General features: G+C 42.9%; 1 protein-coding gene across 7 annotated transcripts in view; it reads right to left on the bottom strand.

Annotated features, from left to right (window-relative positions):
* The window catches only part of ESYT2 (extended synaptotagmin 2), a 61,419-nt gene extending 39,512 nt beyond the window's left edge, over positions 1-21,907 (bottom strand). For 3 of the 7 annotated variants that reach the window (XM_085540660.1, XM_085540661.1, XM_085540663.1), the window contains exon 1: positions 21,223-21,846. In XM_085540660.1, coding sequence (XP_085396786.1) covers positions 21,223-21,699 — 477 coding nt within the window. In that variant the 5' untranslated portion in view covers positions 21,700-21,846. Of the gene's footprint in view, positions 1-21,222 lie in introns of all 7 variants that reach the window. The other 4 variants (XM_015853057.3, XM_015853059.3, XM_015853060.3 and 1 more) reach the window with 3 other exon arrangements.
* Positions 21,908-22,769: the final 862 nt, after the last annotated feature.

The raw sequence follows: 22,769 nt of genomic DNA, 5'->3' as shown, positions 1-22,769 counted from the left end.
AACAGCTCTTCAAAAGACATTTTTAATAATTCCCATTTCTAAGCAGCTACAGGTCGCTGAGAGACAGAGGAGTGATGATGGCTGGAAAGTATCCATCACAACAGGGAAACAACAAATAGAAGTGGTTTTCCAGAAGGAATGCACGGTTAGTAACTTCATCTCTTCCACACAGACAAGACAGGTAGAAAAGTGTAGTTCAACAGAAGCAAAGTTTTGTTTTCCTAACGTCGTGACCAACTTCAATGACAGGTTGCAGGTCACGCTACTGAAACATGAAGAGCCTCTGAACACACTAAAAATCCGTGACCTACATCTGCTGACTTCTGTAAAGCCACGTCTCAAATGAAACGCAAAGTCTTAATCTCTTCATGGCAGAACAGACTGTAACGCAGCGTAACAGACTTTACATAGCAGTGGTGACTAGTTATTTTCTCTAATAACCTATTACACACACAAACAGGGAGAGGCACGCTTTTTAAACTGCCTTTTCAACAATTTGAATTTCAAAGCCCCCTTAATGAATCTTTTCAAGTTTAATTTTTACTCTATTTTGGCACTAACAATCAGCATAACCATACTCTCAAGCACACTCAAGTTATCTCCAGAGCAGCACCAAATTCCCCCCAGCTGTGTGTGCTTTAGCCATGCTGCAGGGTTGCTCCCCAAAGTGCAATCACTACTGCTGTCAGTTATTTTTCCATACAACCTTCTATAGCTGTCTCATAGATCCATCAAAACCACTATAAGGGTGATCAGGATCATCCGCTTCGGATGGTAAGAAAAGCATTCAATCGCATTTATTTTTTCAAGTAACTGAAACATAAATAAATGAAATTAACCAAAATATCCCACCATGTTGATGCTTTTTTCTCCCTTCTGTTTTCCCTTGAGGATTACAGGTAAGAAGAATCCCATTTTAGACTACAGTAAAATGATGTTTCATGTTGGCTGTGTTTCAAAGACGCTCACCTGAGGCCACATTACTTAGTGTACAGCTGGATCCTTCCATCTGTACTGACTGCTTAATTATTTGTTGCTCCAGATGGAAATCTTAAATGGAAAGGGATCTCAGCATTAAGAGTGTAACACAGCGGGATTCAAGCTCAGCTTAGCAGCGCTTTACTTTTATGTGTTCCATTCAGTAAGGCAGGCAGGTTGAGGGACATTTTTGGTGAGGCAGAGCTGAACGGGGCCCATGGTTTAATGCTGTGTATTCCAGGCAGCAATTTCCTTCTCTCTCCAAAACCTGGCAGCAGCAGGTGGAGGACTTCCTCATTCACACAGAGGAGTCAGCTCCAAGTCGTCTTCTGTTCCACCCAACATGAAAAGGCTGCTGCTCAAACACAACCACTCTTTTCTAATGAGAAGCAATTGTCCTTAAGTAAATTTACACTAAATGAGAGTGAACTGGAAAGGAAAGCAAGCACTGCTCCCCCCACTTCTACTGCCTGCCTTTCACTTTGTCAGTGATAGAAATATCCTATAGCTCCTGTATCTTCTGAATCACAGCATAGAAACAACTGCAACTACTGTTGCAGAACTGCAGGGTAAAGTATTCCTGAAACATAAGCTGAAACAGTTAATAATTAGGCTTCCTCAAAAACCCTGCAATAAACCACAGCCATTTGTTGCCTAAATTAACAAACAATTGCTGTTTCCATTACTTTCCAGCAATCTGATTTGCTTCCATTCAGTATCCTTTGGCACGGATTCTGTGTTTGCAGCCTTAAGTATATTAAAATCATTAGCCCGTGCAAGGCAAAATCTGTATTCAGTGTTATTAACACAGTTTGCTGTCAGTAGGAGAACTAGGCAAGGACCCTGATGCAATTTTACTGAGCATCACTGTGCATGTATTGCACAGGGGATGTCTTCGAATGCAAAAACATCTGTAAGATCCGGAGGGAGGCTGAGTATAGAAAAGCAGTTTTGTCATACGTACTGTTACAGCCCACAGGGTAATCCACAGAACCGCACCTGCAGTGACCTATGTGAATCAGTGAGATTAACCACATCCTGAAACTAAAAGCTATACATAAGCAACACAGGGTTTGATGGTAATAGGCCATAAACAACAATAAATACAAAAGTCAAACATCCAAAAATCAAAGGGAGAAGAAACCACCCCCACTATAAGTCAGAGAGATAAAGGTGCAGAAGGGGCCTCAGAAGCAACTGCTATGGCTCCCCAATCACTGTAGAAGCTAAAAGTAAAGTGGAAATAGCAGAAAAAATGGAAACCTATCTAAATGGAAGAAGCAGTTATAATGGCATGCAAGGTTAAGGATTGCATTTATTTATAAACTGGAATGTGAGGCATCTGAATGCTTGGACAACACATCGGAAAACAAAATAAACCATTAAAAAACAAAAAAGGATTCCATGCCCTTTGAGTCAGATCTGTACCTATGAGGCCGAGCAGCATTAGGCACATAGTTGGTGTCACACCAAACGTTCCTGCAGCACACGCTGCCCCACGTGAGCTCCGCTGTCAGCCCCACAAGCTGCCACAAGGCACAGCAGACGTCTGCTCAGCACACATTCCCTACAGCGATGTCTGCCGTGTTCCTCGCTGTCCCACAAGCTTCAGATCAGAACCAGGGCAGGCAGCGAGGTGAAAGAAGGAATTCCTTCAGCAACACGGCAGCTAAACACAGAGCAGATTGGTGCTTGTAGGAAGGCTGAAATAAGCAGCTTTTCAGCACATCCATGTCTAAATGCTAACATGTGAAAGCTACTATACAAAGGGAATATACCTTATGTATTGGAAAGGAGATACTTTGAGTAGTTGGGAAAACTGAATTTGATTGTAGCCCTCTGTTACTTCTGTGATTCTCTTCCTCCTGTCATACCGAGTGGTTCAAAACTGAAATGAACAGCAGCTCACACACACCCGGGATAAATATCCCGGTAGTTCAGAATGGCAACTTCCTAACACATTTATAGTATTATTACATCTGGAAGACAAGGAAAACAACAGCAGCAGTGCACAGGGCATTCTTTAGTAAAACCAGGCAAAGGAAGCACAGCGAAGGTCTTCAGAAAGCTCTGCGAATGGTTGAGGTACTGCTGTGACAGTCAACCCACCTACACACACTGCTGGATTCAATCTATGCCAAAGTACAGGGAGAGATCACACACTCAGGGAGAGATCACAAACCTTTCTGCCATGCTGGCATTAAGACATGAAATTGAGCTGAAAATATTTAATGCTTTTCTAAACACCTCACGTATCCCTTATCAACGATTATAGAAATATCTGCATTTCTCTTTCAAGTAATATTAGAATGCCATTTTGCTTCAATATTTTTAAAGAAGTTATACCGAATGTGCATATCAGATTGTAATTGGGAAAGTGACCCAGAAGGGCCTTGAAGCTGTGGATCCCTCACTCAGTCCATCCCCACTGCAGCACCACCAGTGTGCTCTCATTTGGACATTCCACCCGGCTGCTACAGCAAACACTGCCTTTGGCAACACAAAATAACAGTGTATCTGCAAAGGAAAATCCTCCCTGAAACACTGCTCTGATGTGACTGACACAATGCGGGACCACTCGCAACTGAAGGATGCTGAGGCAGCATAAAGCACAAGTTCAGCTTTCTCCATGTGTACCTTTCACTTCAGTATCTACTAAATATGCTTCACTCACACAGGCAGTGAGGCTTGTTGAGAACTGCAGCACTTCTCAGCAATTTGACTCATCAGTACAAAACCTACATAAAATTTGCTTAAGTGCTGCTATTTTTTGCATGTGAGTGCAAAGAGAGACAGTGCAAATACACTGCAGAATGAAGTTATCCAGAAACCTATTTTAGCAGCAGCTTGCCATAAAATCCTCAGGGATAAGCATTATAAGCAGCTGCTCTGGAAGAAGGACAGAACAGTAGTCTGCAAGCAGTGGAGCTGGGAAGCCCTTCTTTGCCTTTGCAACCCCAACTCGAGGAATGCTGGTCAGCCCAGAACTTGACCAAGCACTAATGAAATCACTGGATATAGCAGGAATGCATGGATGAAAACAATCCTAATGTTCACAGACCTAACAAGGCATCTGGCTGGTCTGCCCACAAAAGGCAGCCCTGTGATTTTACTGGTTGATTTCATATCCTTTATTCAGAAGTCACCAAGAATAAGGATTGAAAGTAATCCTCAAGTTAAGGTGAAGTGAAAGATTCCCAACTAAAATATTTCCATTCTTCAACTGAGACAAAAGATTTACCTTCTAAACTGCCAGTTGGAACAGAAGTGTTGAACACTTCTTGAAGAGAGATGATCAGCACTTACGTTTACCGCTTAATACCCAAAAGATGAATACCCAAAATGAAGGACTGAACAGCATGACATGAAAACAATCAAGAACTAGATTTACGCTCTAAGTCTTGCTGTCCCACCAGCTTACAGACATCTAACTTAACCAGAATTCACTAGGTCAGACATCTCCTGATAGACATCTCCATGCTATTATGTCTCCGGGTTCCCACAGCTGCCACTGAAACTGAGACTCCGAATGATCAGATTGCTGAACTGTAGGGCACGAACCGAACTTCCCAGGACTCTCATTGAATTTTGCTACTTGAAAAATGCCACTTTCTGACACATTGCTCACTTAATCTCTTGATATTCTCAAAAGTCATTTCATTCCTTTTCCTCTTTTCCCCAGCAGTCTTAATTACCTTGATGTTTTAGCTTTCAGGTTATCTAAGTATTGTAGGGCACTGACACCTTATTTTTAATGTTACATTTTAAAAATATCATTTTTTTTTTTAAGCATAGATGACAAATTCCTTTCCAATTCTCTTGAGAATCCAGGCATGTTCCCAAGGATCCTTCTGCATGCCAGAGTGTTTTGCTGTCTTCATGATCAACAGAAGAAAAATTTCCTCTCTGGATTGCTAAATACAAGCTTTCAAACTAGCTTATACAACCAAGTACAGCAGCACAGTTTGTCATCCTTTGAATGGACTTGTGCAAAGCATTTGTCATTGTCCTACATGACATCCTTGTCCCTAAACCTGAGAGACACGGATGTGACAGATCTTATCCACTCAGTGGATAAGAAAAGGGCCAGATGGCCACACTCAAAGTGTTGTGGTCACACTTTGACAGCGCCCTCAGGAAGCCTGTTGATAACATCCAGCTGTTCGTTGCAGTCAACACAGTAGAGAGAAGGGATGCCAACCCAAGGGACCTGGACAGGCTTGAGAGATGGGGCAATGAGCAACAAGGCCAAGTGCTCCACTTTGTCTGGAGCAATCCCAAACAAAAACACCATCTGGACAGAGAATGGATTGAAATAAGCTCAGAGGAGAAAGACTTGAAAGCACTGGTTGATGAGAAGCTCAGCATGGCCAGATGCGTGCACACACAGCCTAGAAGGCCAACTGTATCTGGGGCTGGAACACTGTTCCCATGAAGAAAGGTTAAAGAACCTGGGCTCGGTCAGCCCAGAGAACAGAAGGCTCCAGAGACATCATTAAGGCCCTTCAAAATTTAAATGAGGCTTATAAACAAGATGGAGATCGACTTCTTCACGGCCTGATGACCCACCCCTGGAGTAGCTCAAGGCAAGGCTGGATGGGGCCCTGGGCAGCCTGATCTGCTGGGAGGCAATCATGCCCTTGGAGGAGGGGTTGGAACTGGATGATCTTTAAATATCCCTTCCAACTCAAGCCATTCTATGATTCTATTAACTCTGTGGGTCTCTTCCAATTCAGGATGTTCTGTGATTCTAAGCTCTTTAATGTCACCTACAACCCAAACCATTCTGATTCTGTGAACTGTCTCCAGCTATGAAAAGAAAGGCTGGCTTTTGGGTCAAACTGCCCACAACTCACTTCTATCTGTACTAAAAGGTTAAAGAGTTTGTCACAAAAAAGTTCTCCCTGTTGCTATTTTCATGTTTTCAATTACAAGTTTACAATTTGCTCACCCCAAAACCAGTAACGTTGCATGCAAATTCAAGCTGGGTTAACAGCATCCTTAGAAGCCAGACAAGCACACAGAACACAGTCATTATATAGTTCTTACACTCTTTTGCCTGATTAACTTCTATGTGCAGCAAAATCTATGCATACTGTATTGCATACAGTACTATCTAGCCAGATTTTATTCTTCATATTAAATGTTTTTTTTCTTTTTAAACATAATCAAAAATCATACAAGGTATAACTGACATCTTAAAATCTGCCTGTATTGTTTCTTGCTGAAAAACCAGAAGCTCACTACGTAAAATCCAGGAGGTATAAAGGATACATACAATGTGTGGCAGTTTGGTTGAACCCGTAAATACTCTGTGATAAACCCTCTCTGAAACTCTAAAACCATGCTGAGAAACTGACAGAAGGCAGAATAGTCTAATAACAAGAAAATAAATGCAAAAAAAAACCAACACCCCCCCCCCCCCCCAAAAAAAAAAAACAACAAAAAAAACCAAGCCAAACAACCCACAACCACAATGTTTTATTTGGGTCTCAGTTCAAATTGTGATGATAAATGCTACAGAGAAAAGCTCAGGTTAATCGATAGCATAAGATAGTGCATATGGCACAAAGCATCTCTTTCTTGTTTTCCCATTCATGCACTTCATTGGACACGCACAAGAGTTCTCTGAAACTGTCCATGTTTGTTTCATGTCTTCTCCTTAAGGACACCACCCACTCTACAAATCAGTTACAACACGCTCGCCGGTAACAACAGCACTTCATCCAGCAGTGCAAGAATCTTGCCTGAACAGATACTGAGCACTGGGAAGTCCAAGCAAACTTCTATAGGTATAAACACAGGCACATAAAACCAAGTGATGTTTGTACACTTCTGGGCAGGTTCTTATGTAGAGCTCAGTGTTTTTAATGATCAGGTTTGCAGTAAGATTTCTAACATTTGATTTCTGTGAAAGGATTTTTTGCCTGCCCTCTCCCCCCACAAAGGGACTCCATCTCAGCACAGTGCACATCCTGCTGTTAGTTGTTTACAAAAGAGACTCAGAAAACAACACATACTTACTTGGCACCACTTACCAAGCCGTGCAGTAGGTGAGATCAAAGGCCCAGCCTTACCCTGCAACCACAACTGAGGCTTAAGGAACAAGAAAGCAAGCAGTATTACGAGGCTATCCTTCCCTGAACATACTTGCAATGTCTCCACAGGCTGACTCTAACCCTCAAGCAGGATCATATTGAGAACAGGAAACCAAAGAAATGTGTAACTGGGAGACACTGACCATTGAATTCTAACCCACTGCAACTGCAGGCATCGTTATGCTATTTCTGTTTATAAACTCCACCTTTAAACCATGGAGTTTGCTGCCATTACTCAGAACAGAGCAGGAAGGACGGCTTTGGTGTGTTTTTGGTAGCGTGGGTTGCTAAGGAAAGACTGAAGCACTCTGCTAGACCGAGTTTCTATACTTAGGTATGCTACATCATGTGTTTGAACTACAAGGTGGAACCAATACTCAGCCTGCCACCCGACTTATTTAACTGTTCGCTTCATTCTTATGTATCAGCCTTAGTATTTACTGCAGGCATATCCATTGGCTTAGCAATAAAATAGTGTTTTCTTTGTAAACCGAGGAGATCTTAAAACTACGTTTCCAATCCTGCCTACAGCTCATCATTCCTCTATTCACCCAAATTGCAGATCTGTTTCAATAACCTACCTTTCAACTGGAATAACTGCCCCGTGACTGAGCTTAACACCTCTTACCCACTTTATAATAAGTACAGCAAGTGTGCTTAAATTAGACCTGGGATACCATATAAAAAAACAACGAACCAACATCCACTGCTGAAAACAGACATGTTTAAGCTACCGGACTGCACAGTAACATCCAGCAAGCTGCAAATCTGCCACAAGACCCTGTGCTTTCTGTCAGCCTCAGTTACCATCAGAAAAACATCATACAAAGTTTGGAAGCAGTTGGGTTTTCACATGTAAATGCCGTATTTCATTACCCTGGCATTAGAAAAACAAGTAAAATCCTGGTTCCTGTAAAGTAGCTGCTGAACTCCTATGGATTCAGCAGGTTCAGGACTCGTGGCAGCATTATATTCCAACACACTTATGCACTGACGATAGCATGAAAACACCACAAAAACTACATTAGGAAGAACCCTCCAGCAGGTGGGAGCAATGCATGGGCAAAGCAGTCACAGACTGCAGATACAGTTGAAACATTCCTAAATATTTACTGCTCTGTTGACCCTTTGACTTGTGCACACAGCAACATTACACTACAGTCACTTGAATCTTCATGTCTTTATAAACAACAAAACTAAGGCAGGGAAAAAAAATATTGCTATAAGCAGTAAATTTGGAGTTCAGAAATCAACATCTGACTAGAATTTTGCTAGAATATCCTGGATTTTTTTTTACTTAAGCAGTTACAAAACCAGCCCTTCAGTGGGATCTCAAGTTACGAAAACATCTTCAGTATGTTGCAAGGATTTTCCAAGAATAATAATGAATTACTTTCAGGTAACAAGCACAATCCACCTGGAGACATGAACCACAAAGATGTTCCTGTACATACAGCCATAGTTTCTGCTCAGCTAGTGCTTACATGAAGATGTTTGCCCAGAACCAAAACTAATGGCCTCAAGTTGGGCCAGGGCAAGTTTAGGTTGGATACTAGGAAGCACTTCTTTACAGAAGGGGTAGTTAAGTACTGGAATGGGCTCCCCAGGGAGGTGGTTGAATCGCCATCCCTGGATGTGTTTAAGAGCCGTTTGGATGTGGTGCTCAGGGATATGATTTAGCAGAGGGTTGTTAGAGTTAGGGTACTATGGTTAGGGTGCGGTTGGACTTGATGATCTTCAAGGTCTTTTCCAACCTGGGTAATTGTATGATGCTATGATTACCTTTGTATAAAGGCAGCCACTGTCCTTCACACCAGCTTCAAAGGTTTCCAATTTAAAGATTCAAATATTGATGATCATAGACTAGATTACTCTTCTCTCATATTAAATCTGTATCCTTTACACGTTCAACAACAACCTCGACTATATGCATGTGCTTTATCACTAATAGAGAGAAAAAAGGACCTCTGGAGATACACATCTGGCAACATGTGTCCCAGGTCAGAGACCTCTGAAGACGCTTTTATTCATCACAAAGAAAGTCTCCAATGAATGCAAGTTTGTGTCCAAACTTAGGTTAACTAAAGTCAACTGTATTTTCAAACAGCGACTAAATATCTTGTGCCTAAAAACAATCTCAGTACCAGTTCTACAAATGGAAAGAAATTTCTATCAACTAAAGGCAACAGCCTGAGCTGACAAAAATCAGCCCCCTCATTCCATAGAATCTAGCATCAGGAAATCTTGCACATGACAATGACAGAATAACTGCAGCACTTAAGTGAACTGCTCCAAAGCAGAATCATCCTTAATCTGTAGTTTTCTTGACAGAGGTTACATCTGTGCATAAGTAAACCTGTACATACATTCAAAGTCACTGTTACCACCTGAACTCTCAACAGATTTTACAACAGATGCTGTTGACAGCGCTCATCCTTATTTTTTAATTAGTCCTATAAAAGAATATTTACTACATGAATTAATTAAAATCCAACAGCTGTGCCCAGATTGCTAATTTTAAGCATGTAAAAGTAGCAGTGAAGTTGTGACCTCATTACTCCGGGTTCTTATTGCAAAGAGGGAAAGGGACCTCCTGCAAAAAAATGCATCTTACTCGTTCTCACTGACTAAAGACAGATGGCAGAGAGAGCCGTACATCTCCAGAACGAGGTGCCCATGAATCCACATTTCCGTTTGCTATAGCAAACCTCATTATTTGTGCTAATTGGCAACAGCTTTGACTGTTGATTGTGTTGTTTCAGACCTGAATCCCAGTCCAGTATGATTAATAGATACTTTCAGCAGCCTAACTTTGGTCTGTATGCAGATCTTAATCACATGTAGTAACTTTCTTGCAGAAGATATTACTCGAATTTAGAATGCAGCAATGACAGTTCAAGAGGAGTCAGACCTGAGTAAAAAGCTACAGTTCTTTTCAGAGGTCTGCATAAATAATAATTCATAGTTGTATCATTCCAGCTGAAAAAAGTACTTCAAGGAACTCAATGGAAGGCTTTTCCAAACACAACTGGCCTCTGGCAAAGGAAATAAAAGCACATTTCTTTCCATTATAAAAGGCATACAAAGGTGCAAATCAAAATGCAACAAATGGCCCAGTACAATTTGCTGCATGTAAAACAGCCCCAGTTCTGGTCAGCGCATTTGAAAAGTTCGCAGGACATCAAATAGTCGATAAGCTTCACATTTATCCACAAATGATTTTTGTTTCAACTATGCTGAAAATCTTCTGTCTTCACAACACAGTTGAAGATTTGTTTGCCTGTGGAGAAGTCTTCCATCAAGAGATTTGTAAATGATACTGGAAAAAATTACACCATCTTTGAGATAGGTATTGCAATGTTTCATTATCCATGCTCACTTTTTGTCCCCGGAGGCTCAACAGAGTTACTTTCTGCTGAGTGATATCACAGAATTCACACAGAATCACAGAATGACCCGGGTTGGAAGGGACCTCAAGGATCATGTAGTTCCAACCCCCTGCCTGGCAGGGCCACCAAACATACACCTTTACTAGATCAGGTTGCCCAGGGCCCCGTCCAACCTGGTCTTGAACACCTCCAAGGACGGGGCATCCACAACCTCCCTGGGCAGCCTGTTCCAGGGCCTAACCACTCTCCTAGTGAAGAAATATCTTAAGTGCTGTGTCATCCACTAACTTGAGCTGTCCCAAATCTGCCTGGTTTTAATTTTATTTCTTCCCATTTCTCTTACTCAGTGGGAGATGACGGCATAACAGCTTTACTTATACACTGCATTCACCAGAGTACCACAGATAGGAACGTTATTTCTACGAGCTATGTAGCGCAATCAATCACAGCGATAAAAAGCAGAGCTGGATTTCATCACTTTGACTGCTGAAAGAAGAAACAAGAACAGGCAAAAGCCACAAGACAACTGTCATTTCCCTAAGCACTGCAAGCCTCAGGCAAGAAAACAAATGACCTTACCATCTCTCACAGGTTACATCTCTAATCTTGAGGCTCCTGTGTTACGTGGGAAGCACAAATCAGAACTTTACAGTGGAGGAAATACCTAAATGATCTGGCAGAGCTTAAAATCTGTTACTTTTAAGAATAATTAATAATTCTGCTCTGTCAAGTGGATCTATTTCTGTTATCTTGTCAAAAGTTGAAGATATTCAACAGTTTTTCAGCTGAAATGAAGATATCCAACAGCTTTTCAGCTGGCACTGTGAGGACACAGAAGTGAATTGATATTATTACAGTCTAGGATGAATGCTTTAAAGCAACTGTAAGCAAAAGCTATGATCACTTTCATCCCTTCAAGAGAGTTGCATGTAAAGCAGAAACATCTCCGCTTCTTATCTGAAGAAAATACCTGCTAAATATTCAACATGGCAAATACCAGATTTGCTTAAAGTGAAGATGAAAGATTGGATGCCTTCCACCAGAACTAACAAACAAACACTGTCCTACGGTTTCCTATCACCAAGTGTTCGAACATCTTATAAAACTGCCCAGTAGGTCTCACATCCACAAGCTCCAAACTGCCCACCACAATTCCTTCCTGGTTCTGCTCAAACATCCAGAGTAACACTGTGCAGATTCTCTCTGCAGACTTAACATAAGAGGTGTAAGACCTAGTAAGAAGGTGAAGACAAACACAAAAACAGACAGTTTCAAGTATATAAACTTGTATTTCCAGTGACAGCTTTGCCAGCAGTTCTAGTGTACCAGTATCATAGGCATCTCTCCCAGCAGCGCCAGTACAACACAACATTCAGTATACAGGATGCTGGTACACTAAAAACAACGAGAAAGTTCTGGAAAGCAACACGTGAGTCCCAATCTACTGTTTTGCAATAACATTTTTGTAGTTCCACATCTCTCCTACAGTAAAATTAAGGTTTTTATTCTTATATGAGAACCAAATCAAGTCTGTGGTTCTATGAGTGGATCTAATGAAGTCAAAAAAAAACAAACACCGGGGAGTTTTTTAGCACATCAGAGCACCAGAATGAACAGACTGGTAACGTTTTTGTTATTCACAACCATACTTTCAGAGCACTCAGAACACACAAGACAGAAACTTCACAGACTACAACTGCAACACTATCAAAACACAAAGGAACTGAAAGAACAACTGCTGGCAAAAGATTTCTGTTACAAAGGTTAGACACAAAAAGTTATTAAGTGCAACTTTGACAAGTTTTATGTGTAGACAAATCTGGTAAATAACCAATTACCACAATAAAACTTATGTGAATGAAACAGGAATAAGAAAATTGAGGCTATGAAAAACAGATGGATAACTGAAGCACATTCGCATCAACACGAAGCTCACACCTAACACACCCTGAAAAGAGAGGAAAAAAAAGCATTCTGAAGTGCAAATATTTTCCTTAAAAGATAGACTGAATTGTAGATGATCATGAGACTACAGTTTAACTTATCACCAAATCAATCACCTAATTTATCACTATTAAATCTTCTTGTACCACATACAATTCTAATGACTAAAATGCCAATTTCCCCCTTCCCCACCTTACCATTTCCTGGCTGCTTCTTGACATGTAACTGGCAGTGAGTGGGTGGATGGCAAAGTGTTCTCTTTCTGGTTCAAGTATTTTAGGAGAAAGTAATCGGTTGAGGAACATGGCTGTTTAAAATACGTATTTAGTCAGCATCATAAAACTCACTACTAGACTAAGATAACATATCCAAGATAATTTAGCATTCTAATTAACAAGATGAATCAACAGACTGGAGGAGGAGGGAAAGGAAAACAAAATAAGAACAGACATTTCTTCATTTGAAGTGTCACACATTCACTGCAGTAATGACAGCCTGCTTGGAAACATGCAGACAGATCAAACTTGCTCACCACCAACAAATCTGCAGAGTTTGTTCGCTGCGGCTGCAGGCTGCAGCTCAGGGCACGGCTCGTAAAACTCCTTCCAGCAGCACAATAACACAGGAGTTCTTGTCAAGTTTTTGCATACAGAATTCCAAGCAGAATTCACTACTGCATTTCCAAGCTAACCAAGTTAGAGGCCTACAGAATATACCAAGAAGGGCATCTGACAATAGCAGGACACAGGGAAATGGTTTTAAGTTAAAAGAGGGAAGATTTAGGTTGGATGTTAGGGGGAAGTTCTTCACTAGGAGAGTGGTTAGGCCCTGGAACAGGCTGCCCAGGGAGGTTGTGGATGCCCCGTCCTTGGAGGTGTTCAAGACCAGGTTGGACGGGGCCCTGGGCAACCTGATCTAGTAAATGTGTATGTTTGGTGGCCCTGCCAGGCAGGGGGGTTGGAACTACATGATCCTTGAGGTCCCTTCCAACCCGGGTCATTCCGTGATTCTGTGTGATCTGAGAAAGCATAGAAACTACTTTTCAGGCCACGTGTTACAAAGAAGCAACAGTGCTTAAATACAAAGCTAACCAAGATCTACCTCAGCTGATTCTACTTGAAGTTTTGTGACATTAAATTCTCTCCATTCAAACAAACAGATGGAAAAAGGCGTGCAATTTACACTAAGTACAAATCTCTTCAGCGAAAGCACTTGCTTGTGAACTACAATGTAAACCTGACCCTGCTGCTGCTATATGATAAGGACAGCCAAATGACAATGTAATGCTTGCTTGTCACATGATGGTTATTTTCAGCCAAGCAAAACCAGCTCCATATTTGCAGTAACAACTTCCTGAGGCATCATTCCAGGCTGCTCCAGCTGAACACCGTTAGCCCCATCTCCAGCATTCAACTGCTACGGAGAGTTCCACAGTCACATCAGGGTGTAGCAGGCAGAACTCAGTGCAGTGAGTCATTATACAAGAACGCTCTGCTTTGGAAGGTTATTTATATAACTGGAGTTCCATTGAAAATGGTGAGTTTTAGCAATTTGCTGCACAGAATTTTAATAATAGCTATTTAGCTGACAGCCATCTCAACAACTTATGAAGTTGTACTTCTTCAAAGATAGCCTCCATCTACTCCTTTTGCTGGTAAGCTTAACACTTAACCAAAGTGTCTTAATTCCAGCTAGGATAGACTGTTTTCTTCAGAGTGCGAGGTATGCTTTGGTTCCAAGTGAAAAGCAATGTTGATAACACTGATGTTTACAGCTGCTGCTAAGCAGTGCCGTACAGAGCCAAGGCCATTTCAGTTTCACAGAGAAGGAGATGTGAGGAAGGAGAATTAGGAGAGCTGGCTTAAACTGGTGACAGGGATATTCCATACCATTAGATTTCATGCGAAGGAGTCTTGAAGGGGGTTGGAGTTCATCTCACTCTTCCACTCGCTGGGCATCAGTTGGTAGGTGGTGAACAACTGCTTGTGCATCACTTGTTATATACATTCATCTACATATGCACATATATATAGTCATAATTACTATTCTTTTCATTTTTGTAATTAGTTTTATCTCACCCCATGAGTTCTTTGGTGGTTTTTTTCAGTTTTCCCTTCCATCCCACTGGGAAGAGAGTAAATGCCTGTGTGATGGTGAGCTACCTGCTGGGTTAAACCACTACCCAAATGCTGCTATTTTATGCAGAAAAGGTTTCTTATCATTTGCAAGCTGCAGCTGGAGACTGAAAGCTAATTAGATTGTAGCTTAAAACTAAACCAATCATAGGATAATTGATGCTGGAAGGATCCTCTGGAGCTCATCTGATCCAACCGCCCACTAAAACCAGGGCTGACTCTGAAGTTGGCTCGAAGTATCCATAGTTGGTATATTTGATAATTAAGTATGTTTAAATGTTAAAGAACCTGGATGTGCAACTTGACATTATAAATTTTCCCAGTGCATATTTTGCCTTCCCACAAAAACATCTCAGCAGTGTAATTTGCCACTTGTTTCTAAGAGAGCCCTCTCTGTGCATGCTACATTGTTCCATTTCACTTCAAACCTGACCATAGACTTCCACATCCTCCTTTTTGTAGGCAGCAGCTCTCATGTGGCAGCACAGATCGCTAACTCCAGGAAACAATCCAGCTGAATGCTCAACCTGGCAAAAATCCGTGCTTAGTTGGCCAAGTAAATTCTAATGCTGGCACAAGAAGGCAGTGGGAAAATGCAACTGTGTGCAGGACATGCTTTTTGTCAGGAGTGCACTTCATTTTGAAACTGCAGAATCATTCGCTTTGATTTAACTGCTGGACTCCCTGATTCTCTCTGGAATAAGCTTATTTGAGCACAGGGAAAAGCAGGACTTGGCTTACACATAAAACCTAGAGATGCTGTTTATATACATTCTCATGAATAAGGAATTGTTAACGGGAAGAAGCTTGAAAACTCCCACTGTTCTTCTTTTACCAGTATCACAGGAAGCACATAGATGGAAAAGAGCAAAAACGTAAAAAGGCTGCAGCATTTGAGCTGCAAAGAAAACAAGGCTTCACAAGTCCAACAGGGATTGGAACATGAAGGTTGGCAGGAACTACATAGGAATAAAAATCAGAACTGAGCTGAGGATGGGGATCAAATAACTCCGCAAAGAGGCTGAGAAGCACCTTTCCTCCACCCCTGAAATACCTTATCAATGAAATTCAAGAGCAGATGGGATACAGTTTACCTGCACTATGAGCTTAAGAGAAATAAAGGAATACGCTGAGGAATGAGAGATAGATCAGGATAAAGTACCTTAAGAAACAAATGGAATGGATATAGCCAGACCAGGGTATCTACAGACAGTAGTACCTACTGAATATACCCAAAAGGTGAGCTGATCTGGTGGAGTCTCCTGTCCATGGCAGGGGGCTGGAACTAGGCCATTTTAAGGTCCCTTTCCACCCAAACTATGTTATAATTTTACAATCCCGATTATTGAAATTCACCTCTGTAAAAGAACATCCTAACAAAGCTGAATTTGGACTTATTCCAGTCCAACGGGGAAACAATCAACCACTGCTATCCTTTATTTTCAGTAAGAGTTCACAAACACCAGAGAAAAATAAGGATTTTCCTTTCAATAAGTGCAGTATTCTCCCTAAACATGGAAATGCAGCTCTACGTATACTTCAAGTTTTGCTTGCCAAGCTTACATCAAACTCAGAAGGTGTCCCCAGCCAGTTCCTGAGCTCCTGGTGGGGTGTTCATTCCCACCTCCCTTAGGAAAGAGTAGTAGCTAAAAATAATCAGAGCAACTATCCACATTACCAACATCAAATACAATGGAATCTATAAAAGATAATTCCAGAACAGCAACACAAATAAGAGATCTTTGTATCTATACAATGAACCACACCAATCCAACAATTTAAGTTAGTTTATAATCATTAACTGCTGCTTTCAGAACCTGATATACAATATAAAACTCTACCATCTCAGCACAGACATACGGTCAGCAAGAAACTGCTGTACAGTTCAAAAGTTACACCAAAGGCAATTTAAGCAATTAGAAAACTTCCGTGCAGTTGTTAGCAATGGCTGGGAAAATGGGAGAGAACTAATTTGATTTATATTGCAGCTTAGGTCAAAGATGCTTATTTTACTAGAAACAAAAGACTACTTGTTCTTTCATATTAAAATACAGGAACGGGATGTTAAAGAATTGCTTTGAATGCTCAAAATTTCTACAGCAGGGTTACAATACTATAAGCCAGTATGAAAACATTTGGATAATAACCTTCCTATTTACCAGCAGGCCCTCATGCAAAGTGAAAAGAAACACAAAAGAATGGAATTCATGCCCAACTACATTCTGTGATGTGTCAACAACCTCAAGCAGCACTAATGTAAAGCCAGAAGAAACTCGTAAAAGAGGCAGAAAAGGTCGATGGTTCTCTTGGTTCCCCTCCTCCCTTCTGTAAAACTTTGGTCTTCGCTGCCAAGACCTTTATGACTTCTGCCTATTCTAATACAGCTAAAGTCAGCCCCACCCCTGTATTCAAAAACTCAGGCATGAAAACAGCACTGTCAGACTTGATTGAAGATAAAATAAAGATACACCTTCCTCAATTACTGAGACAAACAGCACAATTGAAGAATACATTTGAAGTTGTTCCAAAAGTCGCTAGTAACTGTTAGATAACATCAATTTGTTATATTGGGGAAAAAAAACCCACAATGATATAAACATGTGTGTAGAAGGCCTGATGAAACTGAAACCAGTTCAAAAGTCACATTATTACTTTCAGATTAGTGTTTTTTCTACAGTATTTGACATCATATTGATCAGCTCACCACATGGTTTTCTACCATAAGTACTCCAGAAAAGGATATTTTTGTATGAAACACACAGTGATGCTTTTATCACATTATTACACGAGAGTATGAAGTATGTGACAGAAATAAACTCAGTACAGTTTTAACATAGTAAATCTGAAACCTTTGTTTGAGAAAGACAACAAAGTTGTCACCTGCCTGGTCCCCATTTATCTGTTTTATCCCCATTTATCTCTGCTCTCCATTCCTAATACCACCATTCACATCTCTTAATCCCGTGGTACTCTCACAAAGTCACCTCCATTACCTTCTGAAGTACAAGAAGCAACACTGAACCAAATGAAACTCCTTCCAAAACAAAGCAAACCAAAACAAAAACACAGAATCACACAAATCACGTGTGATTACGTGATGTGGACACTACGAGGCACTTAGAACAGAAAGCAGTTTTAAAGAAAAACAAAGCATCAGGAGGAAGGATGTGAACTTCATTTGTTAAGTACTCTCCAGTTATTATTCAGTTCTTACTCACACCCTTTCATACTTTCCAGATGCAGGCTGGCAGCCTCGAGTATACGGCCATGTGTGGTACTCACCAGCTAAACTGATGAGATCCAGCTTAGCTGCAGCTACAGCAATAACAGCATTAACTGAAGGTATAATAAGAAGCTGAGAGAAAGATCTTTTTGTTCAACAGGAATTAATAAGCAAACACGGCATTGCAGAAATCCATTTGTTTACCAGGTGTACTGAGCACACACTTATGTCAGCAGAGAGTCTTTGGGGATTCTATCCTTTACTATCAACCTAAGACCCAGTTCTCAAGTTTGATTCTACATCATTCAGAAGTCTTTGTGCCAAACAAATGTAAGAGCATCACCACCTCTACCCTCTGTACTCTGCAGATGTAACTCTGTACAGGATATGACTCTGCAGTTACAGCTCTAACGTTTCTTCTTTCACAGTCATACTGAGTTATCAGTATAAATCAGTTATTACTGAAATCTTCACTGCTCTGACCACATAACTGGAGTATTTGACAAACTTATAGAAGGGTTTGGGGGAAAAAAACATTATATACATATATATTATTCTAACATAAGACTAAACACAAATAACTTCATAGTTCTCTGGGCAACGTGTTCCTAGCATACCTGGCACAGGCACATACAGAAGTAACTGAACTTTGAGCTATTATTTTCTTTCTGCACTAAAAAAGGGAGCAAACAATGTGCTGCGATATCAGAACTCGGTAGAAAAAGCAAACCTGACATATCAACTGCCACCAATTCATAATGTGTCCAAATCAGAACATGCAAAAAAGTCACTGTGAGTTTCAGGAAGTGCAAATAATTCATAGGAGACAGATTACTGTGGAGAGTTAAACACATAATTTTTATTTTCCCAAATCTATCACCATTACAAAGGAAAATGACCAAGTGATGGAAGGTGACAGGACCCAGTGACTGACCAAGAGGTCCCTGACCAAGGGGTTGTGACATCAGTGAGATGACTGCCTACCCTGGCCTTGCACCTGGACTCCAGCTGAGCATGTCTGGAAGATCTGGAATGTTGAGCCAGGCTTTGCGTCATTGAATGGCTTGGGTTGGAAGGGACCTCAAGGATCAAGTTCTAACTCCTCTGTCACAGGCAAGGCTAAACCAAGAACTAGATCATCTCATCTTGCTTCAGTCATGGTGTGGTGCTGCTGCCATCAGTTCCCAGTGTTCATCTCTGCAGCACTGCTTACATCTCCCATTTCTGCCTGGTATTTCCCCAGCCCATGGTGATGGAGGTGGCATCACACCGTATCTATCCAGATTGTGGGCACAGTCAGGACGATGTCACCAACCTAATCCTTGTCTCCATCAGCTTTACTCTGACTGTGTGGCGTGGTGGGTGCAGAACAAACTGAGCTGTTTGGGGATGAGTTAAGACCATTAAATACTTGGTGAAGTCAGACAACAATTACTTGCAGTGCTTTGTCCCAGAGCCTGCAAAACACTCAGATGACAGCCTGCAGGATGAGCAGGGAGCTGCACAGCCAGTGCTCAAGGCTTCTAAAGTCAGCTTCCCACCTGAGGTGTCAGCAACGCTATTCTGGAAGCACACAGGTGACCTCAAACCTCTGTTCTAGCGGCTGCCACAGGAGCTGGAAATGGTTTCCACCAACAAATGAAAGGAAGTGCTGGTAGGGCAGAGCACCATCACATGCTTCCTGTGCATATACAGGCTTGATCATGATTAGAAACCAAGAGGGCATACTTCAGTTTGGAGCTCACATTGAAACAGACAGATAAACTGGATAACAGCAACCTATCAGTACTAAAGAGATGTCAGACTTTATATATACCTAGTACCACTTGTTTGAAATACTGAAATTAATGAGTCTCCAGGATAACTTTAAAACAGAAGGAAAAAGAACAGGTGTTGTCCAAGACAAGTTACACAGGCAGCAAAAAGACTCACGCACAGCTTAATGATTATGATAGCAGACATGAAGGGTCACGTTTGATTTGGGTGGTCCCTCAGTCCTCAAAACTGCTGTTTTCCATATTGTATGTAATCTGGAAGCTACATTTATTTGGTTGCAGGATGCTTCCAGGATACAGCATACACCTAACAGAACAAAAACAACCAAGCAACCAAATTGGTCTTGAAAATCTGAGAATAAGATTAAAGAAGGGAAAAAGAAAAGCTGATTTATATCTGCCAGTTGATGAAGGCCACACTCAGGGGAAGCCCTGCCTATCGATCAGATGCTCTCTCACTATCCAATGATACACAGCTGTTTGCAGCCAGCACTCATCCTTCTCTCTAATGCAGGCAGAAATCCAAAGTCAAGAAGTCCCTTTTCAGGTATTCAGACAACTCCACAGAAGAATTAATTGCTACTTTATCAGAAGTAACAAATTATGAAAAGGAAAAAAGGGGGAAAAAAAGGCAGCAGCTCAATGATTTCTAATTTAATACTTGCATTTCAGCTCCAGGCAGTAAACCCATTTTGCTCCTTTTGAAGACAGCCCCCGCTCCACTACAATGTTCCCCTTGAACTCAGGTAAAAGATGCAAGAAAACAGAAGGAAAAAAGCCTCCCATTTCACACCTGTATGCTGTACCTGCTCTGGATACCCAAAACTTGTATAACTTCCTTACTGCAGCTGGGATGGGCCACATCAGGTAGAAGTCTGACCATGTGAAAACAGCAGCTGGGACAGTTATTGCAGCCTTGATTGTGCGGGGTCAGTGCACCCAGCAGAGACGGCTAACAGAGAGGAGCAGGGAGCAGCCAGAAGCAACGTCTGGTGGGATGTGTTAGCAGGAACCCTCGAGGCTGCTGCTGTAAGAGCTGCAAGCCCCGCACAGCAGGTTACTACGGCAGAACAAGCTATAGGATGAACACTGCCGGGTAGCTGGCTGTATGCTGTGCTTAAAAAAGCGTTAACACTCCAAAGTAAAAATTACAATGAAAGGGTATTCAGCTTTGGAGCCGTTTCAGCTAAAGCTTAAATTAAAAATAAATAAATAAGGGAGCTCCAAAGACTTATTAGAAAGCTCTAAACCTCGCATGAAGGTTTCACTCTCCAAGGGAGCCCTACACAACCAACCACAGCGCAGCACAAACGAGGCCACCGCGCACATCACAGCAAAGCACTGAAACCACTCGAACCACCACCTCGTCTTTCTGTTACCGTTAAGAAACGCGTTATTTAAAGATGCAGCACAGCTCGAACACTGATTTTGTCATCTCTAATCTCAACTTTCTCAGAAAACGCTCCTTCCCCAGTGCACATCACAGCGACCTCACAGATCTGCAGGGGGAACACGCCGGTCTTTTAAGTCCTCTTAGCGGGGGAAGCCAGTGGGGCCGGAGGGCAGCGCCAGGCTCGGGTTAACGGCGGCGGGGCCGCGATGCCGAGTGCATGGATGCTCCCCGGGCTTGCCCAGCAACACACCACGCAGGACGTGCCCCCAGGTACGGCATCCCCTCACCTCGTCCCTCCCGGCCCGCAGGAGGGGCTGAGGCCCCGGCCCGCCCCACAGCCGCGCTGCCCGCCGGGCTCGGAGCCGTCTCGGAAGCGCCGAAGGGTGTTGGCCGCTCGCTCCCTCACTCACCCACGCAGGCAGATCGGCGGAGGAGACGCTGAGCCGCACCGCCTCCTCCTCGTCCTCCAGGAAGGCGAGAGCCCGGCCCAGGCGGGAGGTCTTGCCGCCGCGGTGCCGCCGGATCCAGAAGAGCCCGCACAGCGCTATGAGCACCCAGCTGAAGCTCAGCCCCAGGTAGCCCAGCACGTACACGGGGAAGATCAACACGAAGCTCCTGGCGAACTGCGACACCAAACCCGTCACATCCACGCTCAGCATCGAAGGCGGCGGCGGCTCCGGCCCCGCGTCCCCCCCGGCCGCCGCTTTCTCCGCTGCGGCGGGACTCCCCGCTCCGGGGCACTGCTTCTCCGCGGCCCCGCTCATGCTCTACCGCAGCGGCGGCTCCTACGACTGCGGCCGCTCCTCCCGCTGCTGCTCCTCCTCCTCCTCGTCGGGCGCTGGCTGCGATCGAGCAGGGGGCAGGGCGGCGTTGGCGCCTCGCATCCTGCGCCCGGCCCCGCTCGCCGCGCACCGACACCAACCGCCGCCCGCTTCCGGGTTCGGGGCGGCCCGGCCCCAGGAGCCGACCGCCACCGAGGGGAGGGAACAGCCGCCGCCAGAGGGAGCAGCGGGCTGAGCCGCGCTGCGCTGCCGCCACCTCCGTGCCGCCTCACGCAGACCCCTCAGCCCGGCCCGGGGAAGGTCCCATCAGTTAAAACCTTCTGTAGAGCTTCTTGTTTGACTTCGTTGGGGGAGATGATTAAGAGACGGAGTGATAAATGAGTTAGAGGGACCAAAGGCTGGTCGCTCCCCACACGAGGTGCAGGAGGTGTTTTCCAAAGCCCTGCTCTTATCCCAAATAGAGCAGGCTTCTCTGTCATCTCTGCACAGCAGTTCCAGGGCATTACACAAACCCTGATCTGTGGAACTAAGAAATCTGCTACAGCTTTGCATCTTGTATCTCTCTGTGACAGTAACATTCACTTCTCCCACCCTCCCTCCTCCCCTTTCTTTATCTCTTCAGTTATTTTAATATAATCCTGAATGCGTTGTTCCTGTATCAGCTTCTTCCCTCCATTCCTACACTCAGGCCCAATGGATGATGCGAAGAAAAACTACTTCAAGCCATAGGCTCACACTGCTCTTAATTAACTTATTCTTTTCCATCAATAGTACATGTTCTTCACTTGTATAATGAAGTTACTGTCAGGATAACAATTCAGGAAGAGCAAATGCCACAAAAAGGAGTAACAGAATTAACAATTACGATGATCTGGTAATCCAAGCTTGGAAAATGACCATTTACTTATTGTGAGAGAATGGAAAACTTGCCTGCTGCGACACTTAGGGGACAGAAGGACAGTCTAATGCCCTATAAAAGCTTGTTACCTTAAGCTGGACATACTGAGTATAACCGTGACCCATCTGGATACCAACAATATCTAACCTGTAAG

This window comes from Coturnix japonica, chromosome 2, assembly GCF_054131305.1.
Source record: "Coturnix japonica strain WE chromosome 2, WE-NBRP24, whole genome shotgun sequence".
Classification (NCBI taxonomy): domain Eukaryota; kingdom Metazoa; phylum Chordata; class Aves; order Galliformes; family Phasianidae; genus Coturnix; species Coturnix japonica.
The sequence above is the reverse complement of the archived record's forward strand: the minus strand, read 5'-3'. Positions and strand labels throughout refer to the sequence as shown.